This window comes from Chamaea fasciata, unplaced genomic scaffold (genome assembly GCF_029207755.1).
Source record: "Chamaea fasciata isolate MVZ Bird 193981 ecotype frontalis unplaced genomic scaffold, bChaFas1.0.hap1 SCAF_11, whole genome shotgun sequence".
Taxonomy (NCBI): domain Eukaryota; kingdom Metazoa; phylum Chordata; class Aves; order Passeriformes; family Sylviidae; genus Chamaea; species Chamaea fasciata.
The window spans coordinates 9177007-9196892 of NW_027094096.1; the positions used below are offsets into that span (position 1 = coordinate 9177007).

Here is a 19886-nt window from a genome sequence, read left to right on the forward strand (position 1 = left end):
GTTTAAAACTATGTTATTTTCTTTAGACTGTATGGAAAGGGCTTTTCCCTTGTTGGGAAGATGTACTCCTGGTACTCACAGCACTCAGAAAATGCAAAGTTCATCCCAGTCAAAGATCTCCCATTCACCCAGACACACACAGAGTTCCATGTGGCACACAAGCTGTACCTGGGCACAGAGGCTGCCCCATGCTCCCACAGCCCAGGATGTGTGCAGAATACACTCACATAATGAATACAGTCTGCATTGAAGATAACATGGTTTATTTCTTCATGATATTCAGATTAAAATGTATCAATGTATTTATCACAATACTACATTTTAGGACAAAATCATCAGTGCTTTGCAAGTCTTCATAATGTTTATTCATTATAAATAGTAAATATTTACTGAACTTTTTACATGAAAGACATTTGTTTTTTTGTTTTCTTTTTCTGTTTGTTTTTTTTTTCTGGGTTTTTCTTTTTTTTACAACACATTTTGTTGTAGAGGCTGCAACACAAAGATAATATTTCATTTTTCCATCACCCTTAAGACCATTGTGTGAACTAACCTCTGTACTGAACCTAGTCTAACTTACTACTTCATAGTCCTTAACTCTAAAAGGAATGTATTTGTGTTCTGCCTCCCTCTTTGTTCCAAGAATAGAGAGAAATAAATAATCCCGCCTTCCATCGTCCTCTTCCTCTCAACATCACAAAACACAAATTTATTGACATTCTAAAATGTCACGATGCAAACTTCTTGTAAACGTTGGTTCCTATAATTATACTTTCTATATTGGATATCACTGTATAATTTAAACAGATGTGTCAAATACAGGTCCATCTCTGTCTATGTCCTGTACATCACTAAAAAACATGTAAACGTAATCATTTCTTAGTATTGTTTCCTGAAGATGACCTCTAAATCATGATTAGCAAGCTGGACTTCAGTAATCCAGCAGACTGAAACATTTCTGTATTTTATCATCAGGAATTATGCACTGCAAAAATAAAAGTACCTGCAAAAATATAGTTCTGATTCTATATCTATGACTTTGGATGATCCCAAAGTTTGTGTGAGGTACACAGTATTGCACATTGCTAGGCAGTCGTGAAAAATCAGTCGCGTTGTTGGTGGGGTTTTTGTCTCCCATGTTCCTTTAAAAAGGTAAAACACGCTGGGAAAACACATACAAAAAGGTAAAATCTGGATTTCATGTTACACAAGATCTCCTCTCTTGGTAAAGCAAAACCTGTGAGTGACGTTTATTGGCAAGCTGATTACAAAAGCATGGTAAGGTAACCAATGGGTTGCTCAGAAAGTCTTTCACACTTATCCAGCTTCCTAGGGACTGTGACGTTTCCTCTTGATGACAATTTCCAGTGTGTACAGTGAGAGGCTCTCCCAACCTTGCTTCAGAAACTGAGCTGTTTTAAAGTTAGACTAAAGTCAGCACTGGATGTCAGATGAGTCAGAGTACACAGAGCTCAACTGCTCTAAGTTTAATTTCAAAATGTTCCATTTGTCCCAATCAATGCACATTAATTTCAACAACAACAAAAAAATGGAATGTTTGCCAGGCTGTGATGTTAAATACTGCTCTGTGTTGTATACCCACTCATAATGAAGCATGTCACGTTTATTCATTATTGCTTTTGGCCTTTGTCTTCTGTATAGCTTTGTCCAGCCTTCAAAAGTCTACTAAAAGCTATGACTGGAGAAAACATAACAAGCTTGTTTCTCTCAGTGGGACTGCCCCAGTTTAGGCTGCACTGTGTTGAGAAGATCCCTCATATCCAAGCCTTGGAGTGAGACCGGAAAACAAGACCAGCTTTAACTTGAAGTGGACAGTTCATTTATGCAATATCTGGCTTCAGATAATGAAAGGCACCTGCAAAAAAGCAAAAGAAGCTTTTTAAGTCGTGCTGTGACAACCTCACAGCATGGGGCCATGCCAACTACAGGTTGACAATGTCATATTTAATACTGATATATCAAAGGAAAGGGACTAATATTTTTATTCCTAGGACAAGTTTGACAAAACTCTATGTATCTGGGATTATATACTGTAATGATTCTTGAGCTGACCTCATTAAGAACATGTGTTTCTAATAGTGGAATGCCAGCGGTTATTTCATTTTGGACAACCCTTATGTTTTACCTAATGGCAATCAGGTTTCATGTCTCAACAATTAATAACATCAAGATGTTGTTGACATCACTTAAGAAAATAATTATGCAGCAGAAATCCTGCTCGAACAATCAGCTATCTCACCAGTGCATGGCTTTGAGGAGAAGTAGCAGTGAGCCCTGAGGATCTCTGCTCAGAACTCCCTTCCTCACAGACAGACAGACAGACAGGCAGGCAGGCAGGCAGCACAGGCTGTTGGTAGCTGTGTGCCCTCCCCAGTGACACGTGCTGTACTCACTTTGTCCGTACTGGCCGTACTGGTAGCCCGTGACGGGATCCATGCTGTATCCCGTGGTGCTGTAGGTTGGTGGGCAGTAGGACTGGGATGTGGGCAGGCTGTCTAAGCTCTTCATATGATCCAACCTCTGGCTGCAGCTGGCTGACACAGTGGTGGTGGGCTCCAGGCCCCCAGTTAGAGGGGACAGGGCATAATCAGTTTGGGGCTGGTGAGGCACGCCACCATGGTTAGTCAAGAGTCCCATTACCTAAGAAGTAGAATAATACAAAGAGTTAAAATATATGAAGGACTGCATTGCTTACAGAACCACAGAAGTTCTCAAATCTATAATTTGATTTCCTAAACCAGGTAGACTTGATACTTGAGTTGTGCTTTGAATAGCTAATCCCAAGAGGAAGTAGAATTTGGTTGCATCATCCACCAACATAAAATCTGATGGCCAACAAGCAATAAGAAGTTATATTGGGACAAATAAGGAATAATATTTTTTAAAACTTTTATGGTTTTAGAGTGCCTGATCCCAGCCCCAGCTGGGAGTTCTGCAGATGTTTATTCCTTGAGGACTAAATTATAAGAGAACAAAAAACAAGTAGTGGCTGTTTAACCATGATGTCCTGCAAGATCTACAAAGATAAAGATGTGAAAAAGCTCACACAATTTTCTTCTCTAACATCAGCAACCATTACAATGAAATCAGTTTGGAGCAGAGCCCGGTACCACTACTGATGGAAGTAACAAAGAACCCCACTGAATCCTGATTTTCTGGGTGCTGGGAAAGGGGCAGAGCAGCCATACTCCCTTTTGCTGCATGCCCTGTGTGCTGTAAAGAAATGAATGTGCAAGAGTAAAGTGCTGGTCCTAACACCAGTTATGGATTCCATCATCTGAGTTAGAGGACACAGCAGAAAGAGTCAGGTAGTCCAGAGTGACTTCAAGTCAGCTGTGACTCCTTTATTACGCTGCTTCTACAGGGACAGTTTTAAAATGAGTGGCTGAAAAGAGTTTACTGGAAAATACATGCTTGTCCCTATAAAAGCCCAGCCCTCTAGGCCATACTTTCCAGTAGAAGAGAAAGAAAAGATTTCCAAAGCATCTGTGTTTTCAAGCATGAAACTACAGTGAAAAGTTCTTGTTGTTCAAAAATCTCTCCCTCTACAGGTTGGAGAACATTTCCTTTCCTGGCACACCACTACAGAACACTTTGAAAATAAGTGTATGACTGAGATTTGCTTACTTTTGCTGAAATAAAGTGCACTTCAGAGCCTGACAAGCATTCTGCAGCTTCTAACGGATGGATGACATACAGCTTCTGCCAAAACTGCATATTGTGATAATTCACAGCCTGTTCTTGCTCCAAAAAGGCATTACAATTATCTGACATGTGCTGTTTGATAATCATTTTGCTTTGCAGCAATTCTTGCCATAAACTAAAGAGAGGTTTTAAAATTGGAGTCTATTTTTTAAAGACTAAATTAAACTTCATAAGAACATGTGTTTCCTGAAGTTCTGATGCTCCTCCTGGAACTGTACTTATTTTCCATCACAAACTAAAAGGTATTATTATTATTACAGGGAGCTTGTGCTTCCAGCTCTGAGTCGTTTGCTTTTTTGTTGGTTTGGGTTGTTTTTTGTTTTTCTTAATAAAGAGATGAAACAAGATCCAGGGACAGTGATTTAGGTAGGAAAGAAGACCTACCCAGTTTTTTACATGTCTGATTAGGAAAAGAGCAAGAGGTAGAAGCAGAGTAGTTCAGAAAGAGAAACCCAGATCCTTGCATGGAGAACACAAAATATGTTTGCATCCAATACATCCAAGATATCTTACTGGAAAAAAAATTGCTGAGAAAGAAGTTCAGTTACTACGTATAGCACTGGAATGTTCACTTCTGATTTACTAAGCTGAAAAACATGTGTTTAACTGGTGGTATTTGCTGAATGTTTCACAAACTGAAGCATTAATGCAAAAAGAAATTCCAAAATATATGCAAAGACTGTATTCGGATATTGAAATCTTACAACTTTTAAGTTATAAAAACAAGATTAATTTGGATTCAGGATGTAAGAAATTTTCTATTTAATTCAACAAATACATTTAATGCCCAAAACCTGTTGAAAGAACTTGTGGTTAATAATAAAAAAAAAACAACTCTGAAATCACCACAGATCGAAAAATCATGTTATCTGTACTTAATTTTTGCCAAAACTCCCCCAAAAGTTGAAAATACTGGACTCTCAAGCTTTTGTTCTAAAAATTGGTTCTGAAAACCATTAAAATTTCTATTATTTTAGCAAGTTTTTCTGTTTCAGAAATTCCAAATACTTTTCTCATAACTTTGGAATTTGATATGGTCCAAAATGTAGCATGCTTAATGACCTGACACTGCATCAGCAGGTCACAGAATTAGAACCTGTGTTCATTCAGGTTATATTAATGCTTGTCCTTTGAAATTAACACTAATAGAGTTAAAATATGAGAAAGAACTACAGAAAAAAAAATAAAAGAAAAAAAAAGGGATAACTTAAACATTTACAGGGAAAATTACTACTTTGGGAAATATTTCTGTTGGCAGGAGTATCATGGTTTTGACTAAGGTTTAAAATGCACAGGGGTTTATCAGAAATCTCAAGTGCACAACCCTTTCCATTGCCATGTAGGGCCAGGGTGACACCAATATTTACAGGACTTCCCCAGGTTTTGTTCCAAGTTCAAGAGCACGGAGAAGGGGCTGGGCTGGGCTCATGTCACAGGAAACTCTTCTCTGCCTCAGGGCTCTCACATCAATGCTGTCTGCCAGCACTTTTAGGAACAACTGCTATTTTGGGTAAATAACTATTTTACCAACTGTGTATTTCAAGTAGAGGTGTTTTTTTGTTTTTGTTTTTGTTTTTTTAATTTAACATTTTCAACAGAATAAAACCCAACACAAAATTATTTAGACTTTGCCAGCAAAAAGAGTGAGCTCAAAAACTTTTGGATTGGAAGTTATTTTAAAATTGGAGATTTATCTTGAAATTTAAACCTAGGTCCAGACAGTCTCAAACGGCACTCAAACATCAGTAGCAACTCTATTTGGATAGAGATTTCTTTTCTTTAACAAACTAAAATTAGTGTTAGGTGAGATTTACTTTAACTTTTTAAAATTAGAAAATAATTAGGGATCATTTTATTAAGTGGACATGCACCTAGTAAATATTCTGGAGCAGAACTGACTGAGCCATCTGTCTCTGAGCCGGAGAAAACTGAAGTCTGAACAGTAACCAACTTCCCAGAAATATCTTCTTCAGAGGCCTTCAGAATCATCCTGCAGTTGATTAGTATCTAAATAATTTGATTTTTGGTCATGTCTGTTTTGAAAGCTCTAAGGGAAGTAGCCTCAGGGCAGGAGTCTTTGCTGCGGTATGTGCCATGACCTTCTCACCCATACAAGGAGTTACAGGAAGGGCATGGATAACTTTCACCTAATCAATTAGAAATCCATTAACAGGCCATGTCTGCAAGATGCTCAGCACCCTCAGCTTAGCGCTGCACAGGAGACACACAAGGATCTGGATTTTGTAGCTCAGATCTTCTGTAGGGATGAAGCAGTGTAGTTCTAAGGGAGTAAACAGATATGATTGCTTTATAATATTTAAAGTAGAAAATAATTTTATTCAATCTCTATACCATCCAAATTACTGGAAAATATGTGCTTCCTTCTAAATCACTTTGGGAAAGCTAAATTAGTAATTATCAGCCTCACTGACCCAGAATCCAACAGCTGAGCTAACAGTACAATAGAGTGATGCAATAACTATTCGATTTATTTTAGAGTAGAACTCCTATAAATGTGGAAAAAAAAAATCAGATTTAAGTTTTTTAGCTACATATATTTTGTTCTCACCTTTTAAAAAATGCACACAGGAATGTTGATGCACAGCCTTTGTGCTTATACAATAAAATACAATATAAAATTGATAAAATCATTCTATTAGAAGACAAAGGTGAAATTAGGAAGAAGTAAACAGAACACAGTGGACTGCAACAACCAAATTCTACTGAAAAGTTTTTCTAGAAGAACACATCTGAAGCAATCCAAAATATTCATTAGGACAAATCCCTTGCCAGTGGAGTCAGTACAAAATCATTAGCAGAGGATAGGATCGAGACAGAGAACTCATGAAAGCCTTGAAGGCATGGACACAATGTCTGGTCCATTATCACCTGTTGGAAAATACTTCTATTATCACCAAATAGAAGTATTTTAGTTTACTTTAGGCCACTAAACAAAACAAAACAAAACAAAACAAAACAAAAACAAACAAACAAAAAGCTTATTTTATTGAAATGAAGCGTTCTGGCTGTTAACATGGTTAGTATTTGAGGATGTAGGACCCTCCATAGGCACAATAAAATTCTCATATGTTTTAATTCATTTACGCATGCCTGTGTTTAATATGCTTTGTGACCATGCCTGCAATTAATATGATTTATGAGAAAAGAACATGTGCAATATTTTTTTGGGTACAGTGATACTATTTTTCCCCTCCTGTGAATGAAAGATTTAATGAAACAGCTCAAGGAAAACGGGTGGCAGTTAACATATTAAGTTGAACTGACAGAACCATGAGTAAACTTTAGCACAGTTAATGATATCCTCTTATCTGACCCTGACACATTTGCAGCATGTAATTTACAGAAGCTCTGTCCAGGGAATCTTGACAAATGCTCCTAACGATGTCAGGGCAATGTTCCATTCTAATGTAAAACAGATGTGGGTCAGATACCCTCATTCATCACTAACACTGAAAATTTCAAACTCCTTCCGAGATGAATGGCATTACCTGCTGTTAACTCTCTTCACTGTAGAGAAATCTCTCAAAAAACAAAATATTGCACAAGAAAGAACACAAAAAGGACTGTTATCATGCACTATAATGAGAGATTTCAGAGGATTAATTAAAGTTAATTAGTTGTATGGATATATATCAATGGGATCCTAGAACCACATTGCTGATTCATTTTATATATATGAATATTTCTATTGGATACAAGAAACCTGTCAGAAAGTCATTTTCTGCCAAATGGCAAGAGCTGGCAACCACATACTTGGTTAATGAAAATAAGAGCAAATGTACTGACTGGACATTGGTGATCTGACTCTCTGCATATTCATACCAAAAGAGACCTCATACTGATTTCACACCACCAGGTATCACTGGTACCTACACTGGAATTAGAGAAGGTGCACTGGTGCACATTTAGGATAATTAGGAGGATAACTTGATTCTTTCATTACATACATTTTTACCTACAGAGAATTACCAAACATTATTCAGAACATTATTACAGTCTGTCACAAAACTCATGCCTTTTTTAAAGTGATATATCATAGAGTCCCAGAACTTGATACTGTCACCAAAATAATTCTAAGATCAGCTAATTCTTGAGCCCCTGGTATGAAAAGCAACCGAAGATGACTAAAAAGGTAAAAACAAATCTCAAAGATGAACATAAACTCATAATTTATGAATATATAAGCATATCTATACAATCAATCACCTCACAACTTTTTCAGGCAGCCTCAGAGTATGGAGTCTCATGACTTTAAATGCTCAGCTATGGCAATATTACTCAAAAGAAATCATAACAAGCCTAAATTTGGTATTAGGTTGCTCTTTGCCTGTGAACTCTCCTCCTCCCACCTTCTATTCAGCTCCAAACACAAAAGAAGGATTCTGGCCATTATGAACACCAGCCCAGCTGTCACTAGCTCAGCTCTCACACACCTTCCCACAACAACTGGGGTGTATGGATTTGTTATGGCTAAAAGCAAAACAAACCAAAAGAAAAGAGAAAAGTTGAGGTGGACATTCAAAAACGTACTCTCACCTGTTTATTTTTTTTTCTGCTGTATTACTGTATATAGCACATGTTATATTATCTATAAATATATGCTATATAAATATATACAGTATAAAATATATAATATTTTATATAAAATATTCTTAAAATTACTAAAGAAAAAATACATGTTCTTACTTTTACACAGTAAAAATTACAAAACTATTGAATCTCATCTGGTTTACTCACAGAAACAAAAAATAATCAACCTCATTGTCTGAACTTCTGTTTTTAAATTAAAAAATAAAAAGAACAAAAACTCTTGTTCATGAAAATTGTATCATGTGAATTAACTTTATTACTCACAAGAAATCCATGTCCTGTCTCATGTTCTTGGGTCATTAAGCAAAGAGCTCTCAAAGCCAAGTGCACTGTGCCAAAGATCATGAGCTTTGTGATGCTGTGGGACTTGAACCCAAATGTTTCTGTGGGCAACCAGTTCAAGGTAATCCAACAGAAGGCATAGGGAAAAGTATGATGAATTAATAGCTGCTTTTTTTCACTGCTTTTGTCCCTCTTAATGAGGGAATGAGATTTTTTTTTTTAGCCCTGGTTCCTGTGCCTCCCTTAAAAACAAGAGTTAACAAGACAGTATGAACATATCTAACTGATTCGACTGCTGCTATCAGTTCCATACATCAGGTTAATGAAAACCAAGTGCTCTCTAAGACTTAAGAGAAGTGCATTGCCTAAGATCTATCTCACCAAAAGGAGTTACAGGGTAACTCTTAAACTCAGGCAGTGAAATGTTTTGACAGAAGAAGAAAGAAGCTTTGAAACAGCTTGCATCTTTACTACTGTTCACGGAAAAGTTTGGGATTTTCTTATCAAGATTATTCCTGAGCTCCAGGTAATGGCATGAAACTGCATACTTTGTTAAAGGCTGTTATGATTTCCTACACAGCCCATTCAATACTCAATCCACTTCCCCTGTTAAAACTGCAGCCTTTAAATCTACAGGTTTGATTCAATTATGGGGGGAGAAGGCAAGGAAGAGGAAAGAGTAGATCTGAGAAGTTTTCTAGAGGTCAGGGAGGAAAAAAAAATTATGCCTAGCAGCAGACAGGCTACACACATTTGTTCTTTGCCCAGTAAAATCTTAAAACTGAAGTACTGTTTAAGCCTGGATTATCCTCTGTGTTAAATATCCTAGGGGTTAACTATCCTACAGGTTAAATATTCTACAGGTTAAATAGAGGAAGCACATGGCCTCATGGGCAGCAATCCAGGCAGAGTATTGCTGCTCCACCTGAATCCACAGCAGCCAGAACATCACTCTCCAAACCAGCAAACAGCCTGACCTGGTGTAGGGCAGACTCTGCTGCTCTGACACTAATAAAAAGCACATGAGGAGGTCAGGGGATGCCAATGTACACCGGAAAAGCCTTTTTCCTTATCTTAAATGAAGCACTTCAAAATACTGATATCCTGTCTTTAAAACAATCTGCCCTTTTCTAAGACCATACACCTGCAGTTGTGAGACAAGTGTTTCTGCAGTCTCTGTTCTTCTTCACAGCAAAAAGCCAGTGATGGCCACTAATCATAAAGTGCCATGCCAACCCAAAAGCATGCCTAAGTCCTGTATACATACATTAATGTCCAGATATGCTATCCCCTCATAATTCTGAGTTAAAAAACATTTGTTAAAAGAAAACTCACTAAGCAACTAAAACCTAATTTGAAAAGGAAATACAATATTCCCATAAATGTATGCATGACAGGCAAGAAGCTGCATAATAGGCATAGAAAACATAAAAATATGCAATTTACATATATTACACACTAATAATCTCTTTTCTGACATTATATTCAAAGAGCCCTGGCTGAGATGGCATGCTTGCAGTTGAGTTGCTTTTTCATGAAATACAAACACTCCAGGCTGCCAGCTCCCCAAGACACTAATCCCTGACTTTTTCCAGCAAAAGTCAACCCGTTGCGTGCCTGCAAGACAGAGGTTCTCTCACCACATCCAGGTAGTAATGAATAAACCAGATGAGCAAGGAGAGTAATCAGTCATTTGAAGGATCTCTGCAGATCTTGTCTTGATGTTAAAAAGTATTAAACAAGGTGGAACTCTTTCTGTTCTCTTATTTTTTAAACAAGATCAACAACTTTTCAACACGCAGCTTGCAAGACAGGTATGTAATAAAGCATTCTGCTTCCTAGAACTGAGGAATACAGTCCTCTCTTACCCCAAAATTCAAGGCTAACACAATAAAAATAAAATTACATCACCCTAGGTGTCTCTGCCTGTCCTCTGCCTTTGCCAGTGCTTGCCTTAAACACCATATTTGTCCATCGTATTCAAGAAAAATGTTGGAATGGAAACTTTCTACATAGAAAATAATGCTTCCCTGGCATCTTTGTGCCAGACGTCATTTGTAATAAATCAATGACAAAGAGGAGAAAGAGGTTTAAGTCTGCTAAGAATATGATCCTGCGTATCTTAGTATTAGATTTTGTTCTGTATGTTCTAAGGGTGGGTTTTTTTAATCACAAAATATTATCTGGGCTTCAGACAAAGCCCCCCTTCCCCCTCCCTGCTACAGTCACCACAAATTCAGCTTTAGACTGTTTGTCAGGAGCACTTGCCTGCAAGAGACACATGGATGGGTGGAAACATTATGTTAATTGCTCACACACCCAGATTTATTGTGGTAAAAAATGCACTGGCTAGTAAATAGACCCTCTTTCTTTCTCATCTAAATTCCATGCACACAGGCAGGGCAGTGCAACATGCCCACTCAGCAGGAAAACTCCCATTTCCCTTTTTCATGAAACCCAAAATGCAGAGCTGACTTTCAACTTCACCTTACCTCAGCCTCTCTTTCAGCACCTCAGGAAGAGTCCTGAGGAAGCACAGAGAGGAGATGCACAGTGACACACCCCACAACTAAGGGACATTTCACACCTCAACATTGTGACCAGCAGCTGAGGCTTCTTTGGCTATCAAGAGTTGCACTGATTTGCTACAGTTCCACAGTTTGTTGCACATAATTTACATATTTGAGGCTGTATTACTGCATTATATAAACACAAAATCTGACTGTGTCATTTTATACATCTCTACATTTTATGCATGTCTCTAACTCACTGTTTAGGCACCAAAACTGATATAGAGGAGCTGTTGGTAATGCCACATGAATTTAGGTCTGGGTTTTTCATTTGATTGTTTGATGGGAAGATTTTTAACATCTGTTGAAGGTAATCATTCAGTTGCCCAGAAGTTGTTCCAAATCTAAACGGACATAAGTAATCTCCTCTAGGCACTGAGCTATGAAAGCATGATGTCAGCTTTAGAGGGATCAGCATCCCCCTAAACCTGTTGGTAGAGCTGCTGGACACAGCCAAAAGTGCTAAACACTGGGTTAGAAAAAGGTTTCAGAAGTCTAAGGAAAACAAACAAACAAACAAACAAACAAGCAAACAAACAAAAGAAGTCTCCTAGTGTAAAGACAAGACTGGGTGTAAAAAACCACAGAATCTCCTTTTGATTATATCAGACCTCAAATGAGCAAAACTTTGGCAGGAGGAGACCTGGCCTCACATTTTTGTCCCATTTTGCCCAGCCATCACAAGATTTCTTTACTGTTGTGCTGCAGTTCTGTGTCACAGACAATAAAAGCTTTGTGAAAGAGGAAAAAAAAAAAGATCACATTTTCCATGGCCAGAACCAACACACATCTAAACTGACACTAACAACTACTTTTTATGGATTAACACTGAAAACCAGATAGATAATCATGTCAAAAATGTGAAAGCCTTGCACACTATGAAACTAGCCATTAAAAAAAAAAAAAAAAAAAACCACCCACAAAAACACCAAACAGAAACAACTAATATAATGTCATGGATTTTGTTGAAGTTTGCATTTAGAAATCAGAATTCTTTCAAACAAAATCTATTCAAGTCTTGTTGGAAGTACATCCATTTGTTTTTCTGGTGGTATTTTTTTCCTGAGGTTTCAAGCCATAAAGTTTTGTACCCCACTCTATGCTATAGGAATCTGTGAATCTTAATTACATTTACCGTTACAAAAAAGGGTTTATGAACTTTTGCCTTTGGGCAAAAATGTTTATTTCATTGCCTTTGTTATTCATTCTTTTCAACTCCAGTGCCTTTGAACTTTTCAGCTGCACAGAGTTATCACCGTTGCACAGGAACCAGGAACTGCACTCCCGAGATGCAAACCACAAGTTGAAGAAAACGAAGGAGGCAAAGATATACGAGTCGTTATTTTGGCCACCCTTTGTGCCATTAAAATCTCATTTTCTGCCTATTAGAATGCCCTCTCCCTGCTTAGGCAGTGGTGATAGTCAGTGATTAGTGTGTAATTGAGTATAATTGTCTTTTCACTTTTCATTTGTGTCATTCTGAGCTTCTCTCTGTTTTTCTAACCGCTGAGAGGAAAAAAGGGTAGAAAGCAGATAAAGCTGTTAAAACTCTCACTTTCAGCCCTGAAGAGATTCCTGATCGTAATTATAGATTGCATCCTCTTTGTGACTCCTCAGAATTTAGTGGACATCTCTTTCCAAGCACCTGGGCAAAGCTCTTGCTAATAAAATAAGCTACCATCTATTCAAGCTTTAACTAATAATGTCAGCTTCAGACAGATGCTGTGTGTAGGAAAATTTGACCAATCTTTTGACACTCAATTATTGAGGCAATTTATTAACCTGATTTCCTTAAAAGAGCTCACGCAAATTAGAAAAACAATTATGGTATTCATGCATTTACATATTGCCAAAGAGCTGTAATACTCCTAATTTATGTATTTATAACTCGATTATAGCTCATCTCAATACACATTTCTCAGTCCTTGGAACTCTTCATACAACTTGCCCATAATTTTCCTGGACCGCTTGGTAAAATCTTGATGAGGTAATTTTAATGAGATATTTTATTCACAGAAAAAATACGAGATCTGTTTTCTGTACCTACCCATGGATCTTCAGAAGAAGAGAGCAGTACATTACAAATGCTTGACAACTGAATGCAAACATGAAGTCTGCATGATTCCATTATAAAATCAGTTGAAATTAAATATAAGCTATGACTCTTCATTCAGCCAGTAGGAGGAAAAGAATTTTTTTTTAAAAAAAAGGAAACTCGCAAACTGAAATCATGTGGCTTATATAAAGAATACATTATGGTTTAAATTTGGCAATTCATTATACTGTGGCCTGAGGGAATAGACTCTTTGGTTCTGGTATACAGCAAATCCTCTGTCTGAAAACACAGGACTGACCTGAGGTGAGAGGCCATTGCCAATGGCAGGGTTCATGGGATTGGAGGGCCCGGACGGAGGCACAAAGCTGTCTGTATAGCTGGAAAATCCATGCCTGCTGCTGGGGAGGCAATAGGCAGAGCTGCTCTCTGGGTTTGAAGGGAGGCTGCTTTGGTGTACAGTGCTTGGAGGGAGAGGCTGAGGTCTATGGACGGTGCTGCTCGGATCAGACACAGCTGGAAGCAGAAGAAACACGTTGATATGTTTTCCTCCTTTACTTCTGGCATAATAAGTTCATTATGTGAAGCTCAGCTTAAGAGAACTGCATCAGAACCTGCATCTAAATGATGGTTAAGTAGAAAAGTAAATCTATAATATTGCTGGATATTTAACTGGCCTATGAGTTTACACAAAAAATTCTTAAACAGACTGTAAATATCATAACAAAAGACATGTGGTTTTCAGACACCCCTTAGTGAGCACATATTGTCAGCAATATTTTTTATATATGTCTCTACATAAAAATAAAGGAAAATATTTGTTTACTTCTAAGACCAGCTTTCCCCTCCTGGTCATAGCTCAGAAATCCCACCATGGTTGGTATCAAGTCAAGCAGTGGATGGGAGAAGCCCTAGGCTGTGAAAAATTCCCTCAATTAGAACCTCCACCAAGAGTTGGGATCAAAATCTCAAGAAGGGAGCAATAATAGCACATAATTTATTTTATAAAATGTCACTCATAAGGTTTTTATTTAACAGTAAAATCTAACAAAGCCTAATTTTGCGGGTCTTTTCCCTCCCACTCAAATCCATCAAAGTTCACAGAATTTCTAATTACATTAAAAAAAATTTTTACCCTACTGAGACTGACTACTTTCTGATGTGAAGCAAAGTGTTCTGAATAGCTGCTTTTTCCACCATCAGATAAATATTCAGAGTATTAACAGAAGTTCCAATGCTCCATTGCTGATAGTCACAACAAAGACAGAGTGCACCTGGTCTCCTACATCACACAGGACACTTCCAGTAAAGCAGGTCAGTGCAGTGGCAGGACAGGGATGAGCATCTGTCACTTTACCAAATCTGCATGTCTGCTGGGCAAAAAGGTGATTATTTCTCTGGAGAGCACCCTTCACATGAAACCCTTTCTTGCAGCAAAACAAATCGGAGTTCTTACGTGCTTAAAATAAGCAGGCTTGCAGAGTCCTCCCTGAGTCAGACACTAAATTAGCTCACACATTACAAAAGAAAATATTTCTACAATGGATGAGCACAGGAAACACCCCCAGTAACACTATTTTAACCAAGTACCTGTGGGCTACTGTACCTTGGGGTATGGAGGTGGGTTGGTAGGAGGGCTCAGAGAGCTGATATGTTGGCAAAGTCGGCATGGCACTGGGTGGGAATCCTCCAGGGATCAGATGGTTGAAAGCCATCAGTTGGTTGGCTCCTGCCTGTTTCCTCCATCTGGCACGACGATTACTAAACCAGACCTGCAAGTGTTTTAAATATGAACATTTGATTTCTGCACGTTTAATACAGATGTATCAGAAATAACGGCCTTGTATTTCAAACACACTCAGTGTCTGAGATGAGAGATGCAGAAGATGCACACTGAACTCGGTGCTCCCAGACAAGAAAGGTGCCCTTGGCACACATTTCTACGGTCCAACAGATTCAACACAGGAATTCTGGTCCCTAGTTTCCTATCAAACACAGCCTTTCCTGAGAAAAAAGCTGGCTACTCTTTCAAGTCTTAGTGGTTTCAATCACTATCATTACTGTGCCAGATTTAATGAGAAAGGGGAAAGCTCTCCATTTAATGTAAGTGCCAGCCAAAGCTATTTAGTCTGTACTGTATTGTCTTTAACTTGTTGACAAGTTAGCGGTATCACTTAATGCACTGTTTGAAGGTGCATGTACCTATACATTGGGATACTATATTGCCCTAATGACCAACAGAACTTTAAACTTTTAATTGGAAAAATACAAGCCCTACATACAAAATACACAAATCCCTTCCAGCAAGTTTTCCTGTGTTCACATAAGTACAAAACAACTCTTACTAAACTTACAGCAGTAGGTCAGAACTTCAGTATTAGATTAGCATTTCAGAACCACTTTGAAATCCGCTCCCAGGACAGCACACCAGCCAGATGGGGTTTGGATTTGTGGGACATTTTAGCTATAAATCTGCTTTTCTTCACATCATTCTCAGTTCATGTTTTAAGTTTTCCGAGTCTTGGATGATTCTTACTACATCCAAGATAGGAAGACGCAAGACATCACAAATGCAGACATAATAGAAGCTGCAAAACACATTTGTTAATTTTGATATTATAGCGATTACACACATCACAAATTGGAAGGGCAAGGAGTCAGTGCAGGGGTGCCTGGAGCAGAGTGCAGGCCTGTTGCCTTGTTGCAGGGTCAGAGCAGGCTCCTGATCACAGCTCTCAGCTCCATGGCTGAGCACTGAGGGAGAGAATGGTTGGTTAAGGTAACAGAGACTGCACACATTTGTAAACAAGCAGCCAGTTGCTCATAATCCTACACCCTGAAGCAGCTGCGATGCTCATCTATAGATACAATTAATTAGATAAGACCTCAGCTGAGTGTTAACATCTGATAAAGTAGATCTGCACAGCCTGTAAGGGAGCCTGGCCTGAGAGCTGCTGTGGCATGTTAGCTGATGAGTCACATATAGATGTGTTTGTGTAAGTAAGATGGGGCTCAGATCTGTAACCCTTCCAGCAGGCAGCCCTTGCTGGCTTATGAATCAGGCATCACAGACTGGAATTCTAAGTGTAACACCATTTATAAACCATGAGTGGCCCTCACACAAGGGGGTTACATTTTGGGCTACACTGTGGGCTTCTCCTCTGCTTGCTGTTTCATTACAGGAGTAGTGGGACTCACTGGGCCATCTGGTTTCTGACACAGGCCATCTGTCACCTTGTAGTTTCTTCTGACTTCATCCTCTTTTCAGAATGAGATGCTCAGTTCACACAGCTGCCTCCTCCTTTGGCCGCAACACCAACTCCTCAATTATACACTCCCACTCCAGTTTAAGATCAGAGGGATAGGTGGAGCCTCTGTTCTACGTCACAAATCCCTCTCTTGTTGTTTTGCTACACATACTAACTCCCTCTGTCTCCACACGAGCCATTTCTGAAAGCAGCTGGTAGGGACAAGGCACCGGGGTGAAGATGCAAAACCTGCAATGAGCAGTAGTTGGGGATGGGTCTAGGTTCAGTCTGTAGAGCAAGAAAGAGGCCTTGCTAAAGATCCAAAGAACACTTAGGAAGGATAATGGAGGTCAAAGAGTGATCAGGGAACAGCAAACGCTTGTTGTAATTAGCTGACCCAGGTCATTAACTACAGCTTGTTGCCTTGACACTCTCTCTTCTTCAGGTCAAGAGGGTTATCTCATGATCTCCAAGTGCTTTGGCAACACCAGCTGAACTACTCTATTTGAATGGATTTCACCCAGGAAAGTGAGGCAACAAGATTTTGTTTTCTCTACAGATAAGCATTTGCCTTCAAACTCCAAATCTTCATTAAAATGAGTCAGATCCCAAACTTTAATTCAGTAGTAAGAGATTTACATAAATGCCAAGTTTTATATTTTTATTTACAGATTTTTGGCTCATTTTGTAGACTTGCATTTTTTCCACAACTGCAGCTACATATTAGACATCTCTGAAAGGGACACTCAATGGTATCAAAACGTCTGCAGCAGCCACAAAATGGACATCCTTGCACAGAGCTTTGTTGCCACCTGGAGCCCCATCATATTGAGGGGGACTCTGCAGGGGTCCTGCAGAAACCTGGCTGGGCTGTGCAGAAACAAGGCTGTGTATCGCCATCTCAGTCCTCTGTGACTGGGATGTGCTAAATGAGCACAGTCCTCTGGCACTGCCCTCTTGCTTTCCCCAGATGGCACCTGACTAGCGCCGGAGTTTGTCCAAAATTAACTCACCAAAACCCCTTGAACAAGTTCAAAACTGCAGAGGAAGACTTGCTGCCACTACTACCACACAAGTTCATCACCACGGAATGGTAGAGGCATGTAAGAAAACAAAAATTAAAAAGCTGCCAAATCAAGAAAAAGTTATTAAAAACTAAATAACTGAAACCTAAATAAATCAAACTAAGTGTTTCATTTACATTTTATGTAATGCTTCATAAAATTATTCAAATCCCAAGCTTTATTCAGAAGCAGTTATATGTTATTTTAACTGAAATTACTGGGGGTTTTAATATTTCCTTTAGACTACAGTCAGTTACCTTGATCTATTTCAAGAGTCCAGGTTTTTATTTCATTTCTTAAATCCTCATGTATCATGAAAAGTCCATGTATACTACTACCACTACAGAAATCTTGAAAAACTTTGCTAATCTCAAGCCAAGACTTAAAAATAAATCCAGTCACCACAAGCCAGTGTGTCTTCTTAGAAACATATTGTAAACACCTGGGGGAATATTTTCTTTTGTTTGTACATTTCCAATATGATTTAAATACAATATCCCCTTATGTGCAACAGATTTCAACTTCCACCAACATGACAAAATCCTCATCTTATGAGAAGCCTTTTCAAATCTAGCAGGTCCCCATAGGATTCTCCTGTTCTCCCACAGCCTCCTTTTGAGAGACACAATCATCACCTGGCTGCAGGGATGGAGGAAGCAGCCCCTGGAGGAGACCCCAAGTGTCATCCTGCGAGAAAGTGCCACCCTGCAGTGGGCACAACAGAAATCAAACTTTTAACTATCTAAACATGGACAGAGGAAACATGACTTGGCTGAAGGACCCAAGCGTTCAAAAACTATGTCTGCACGGAAGCCAAGTCACACTCACCATAGTGAGGCTTGGACTCCTTGGTTCCTGTGTCACTTTCAAAGATGGAATGTAAATGATCTAGATGATTTGGAAACAAACTTGAATCCCTATGTCTGGCCAACATTTACATCTCCAAAATAGAACTGAAGAGGGTGAAATATATAACAAAACGAGGGGGAGGGGGAAGTAACTCTTTAAGTATTGGAGGCTCCAGTTTTTCAAGCACTTGGGACTGGATTGACCAAAACATGAATCACTCTGCAACAGAACCTAAAAACTGTATTTTGCACCAATGTAGATGGATAAGGTGAACTAATAGGTTTCTTCCATCTCTGTTTCCCGATATTTGGATCCTGCCTCTTATTATCATTTTTTCTTAAAGTAGTTTGCAAGTGATCATGCCAATATCTTATTCTGTTGATCTCAACAGGATATTCTTTAGGAGATGCATTTATTCACTTGGGAACACACTAGTGTAATTAGCCTTGACATTTCGACAGTCTGATCATAAACACAGAGTGCTCTGTGTGCTTTTAAGGCAAAAAGATCTCTGATTCAACAGGGCAAAACATTCAAGATGTGAATGTTGCAAAAAACCCATGGATATTTTGTTATACAAAGTCCTGACCATTGCAAGCATGAGTGCCAGAAACACAAAAGTCGAAAGACTGATGTATTGTTAACGGCACTTCTAATTTTAGATGGATTTTAGATGGGGGGAGGGAGGGGCTGGTTCGGTTTTTCCTCATATTTTTCATGGTAACTGCCTCCCCCACTGTACTATTCCCCACCTCTCCCTTCCCACGAAATTCACATGTTCAAAACAAAGTCAGACCATCCTGGAAGCAGGAGTCCTTGCCGGATGTTCCTCCAGGGAAAGAATGTGGGCTGTGCCAGAAGCAGCAGGGGTGCCTTGGGAAGAGGGGAGGCTGAAGAAGGAAATTGCAAACAAAGCTGATCTCCACCAACCCAGGCAGAGCTGACTCTGTTACCTTTGCAAAACATGGCAGTGTGACATCTACAGACATCCTCAGTGTCTGCTCCTGCAGTCCCTACAGATGCCAGACCACACTTACTTCAGCAGCCTTGCGAGGCTGTGCACAGGAAATAACGTTTTTATCCTCCCTTTTCTTTTTTTGCAGCAGGGTGAGTTTCCATCCTGGCTCACCAAGGTATCAGTACAATGAGCTGCAGGGAGAGCACTGCCAGGGAGCAGCCATAGGATGAAGCAAGAGTAGAAACAGAATTGCTTTTTAGCACAACTAGTTGAAAAATCATCTTGACTGTGACATCTGCACACCCCCAGCCTCACAGAAATAAGGTCCACTGTGTACAGATGTTCCCTCACAGCATCCTAGAGCTGTGCCCAAAGCCTGCTGAGATCAACCTACCATGGCCACCAGTGGGAATATCACAATGCTGAGGATTCCCAGCCTGCCAAAGCATGCTCTTTATGGGGATGGGAAGTGATGCTGTTTAGGATACTAGGAGTTATCAGTGTCCTAGAAACCAGAGTTCTTTG

At 39.1% G+C, this 19886-nt stretch overlaps 1 protein-coding gene across 2 annotated transcripts in view; it reads right to left on the bottom strand.

Annotated features, from left to right (window-relative positions):
- Window positions 1–429: 429 nt before the first annotated feature.
- The window catches only part of PAX3 (paired box 3), a 75753-nt gene continuing 56296 nt past the window's right edge, over window positions 430–19886 (bottom strand). For both annotated transcript variants that reach the window (XM_066193148.1, XM_066193147.1), the window contains exons 6-9: window positions 14849–15014; window positions 13544–13758; window positions 2415–2661; window positions 430–1876 (exon numbers count right to left, since the gene is read on the bottom strand). In XM_066193148.1, the coding sequence (XP_066049245.1) occupies window positions 1842–1876; window positions 2415–2661; window positions 13544–13758; window positions 14849–15014 (663 nt within the window). In that variant the 3' untranslated portion in view covers window positions 430–1841. The remainder of the gene's footprint in view (window positions 1877–2414; window positions 2662–13543; window positions 13759–14848; window positions 15015–19886) is intronic.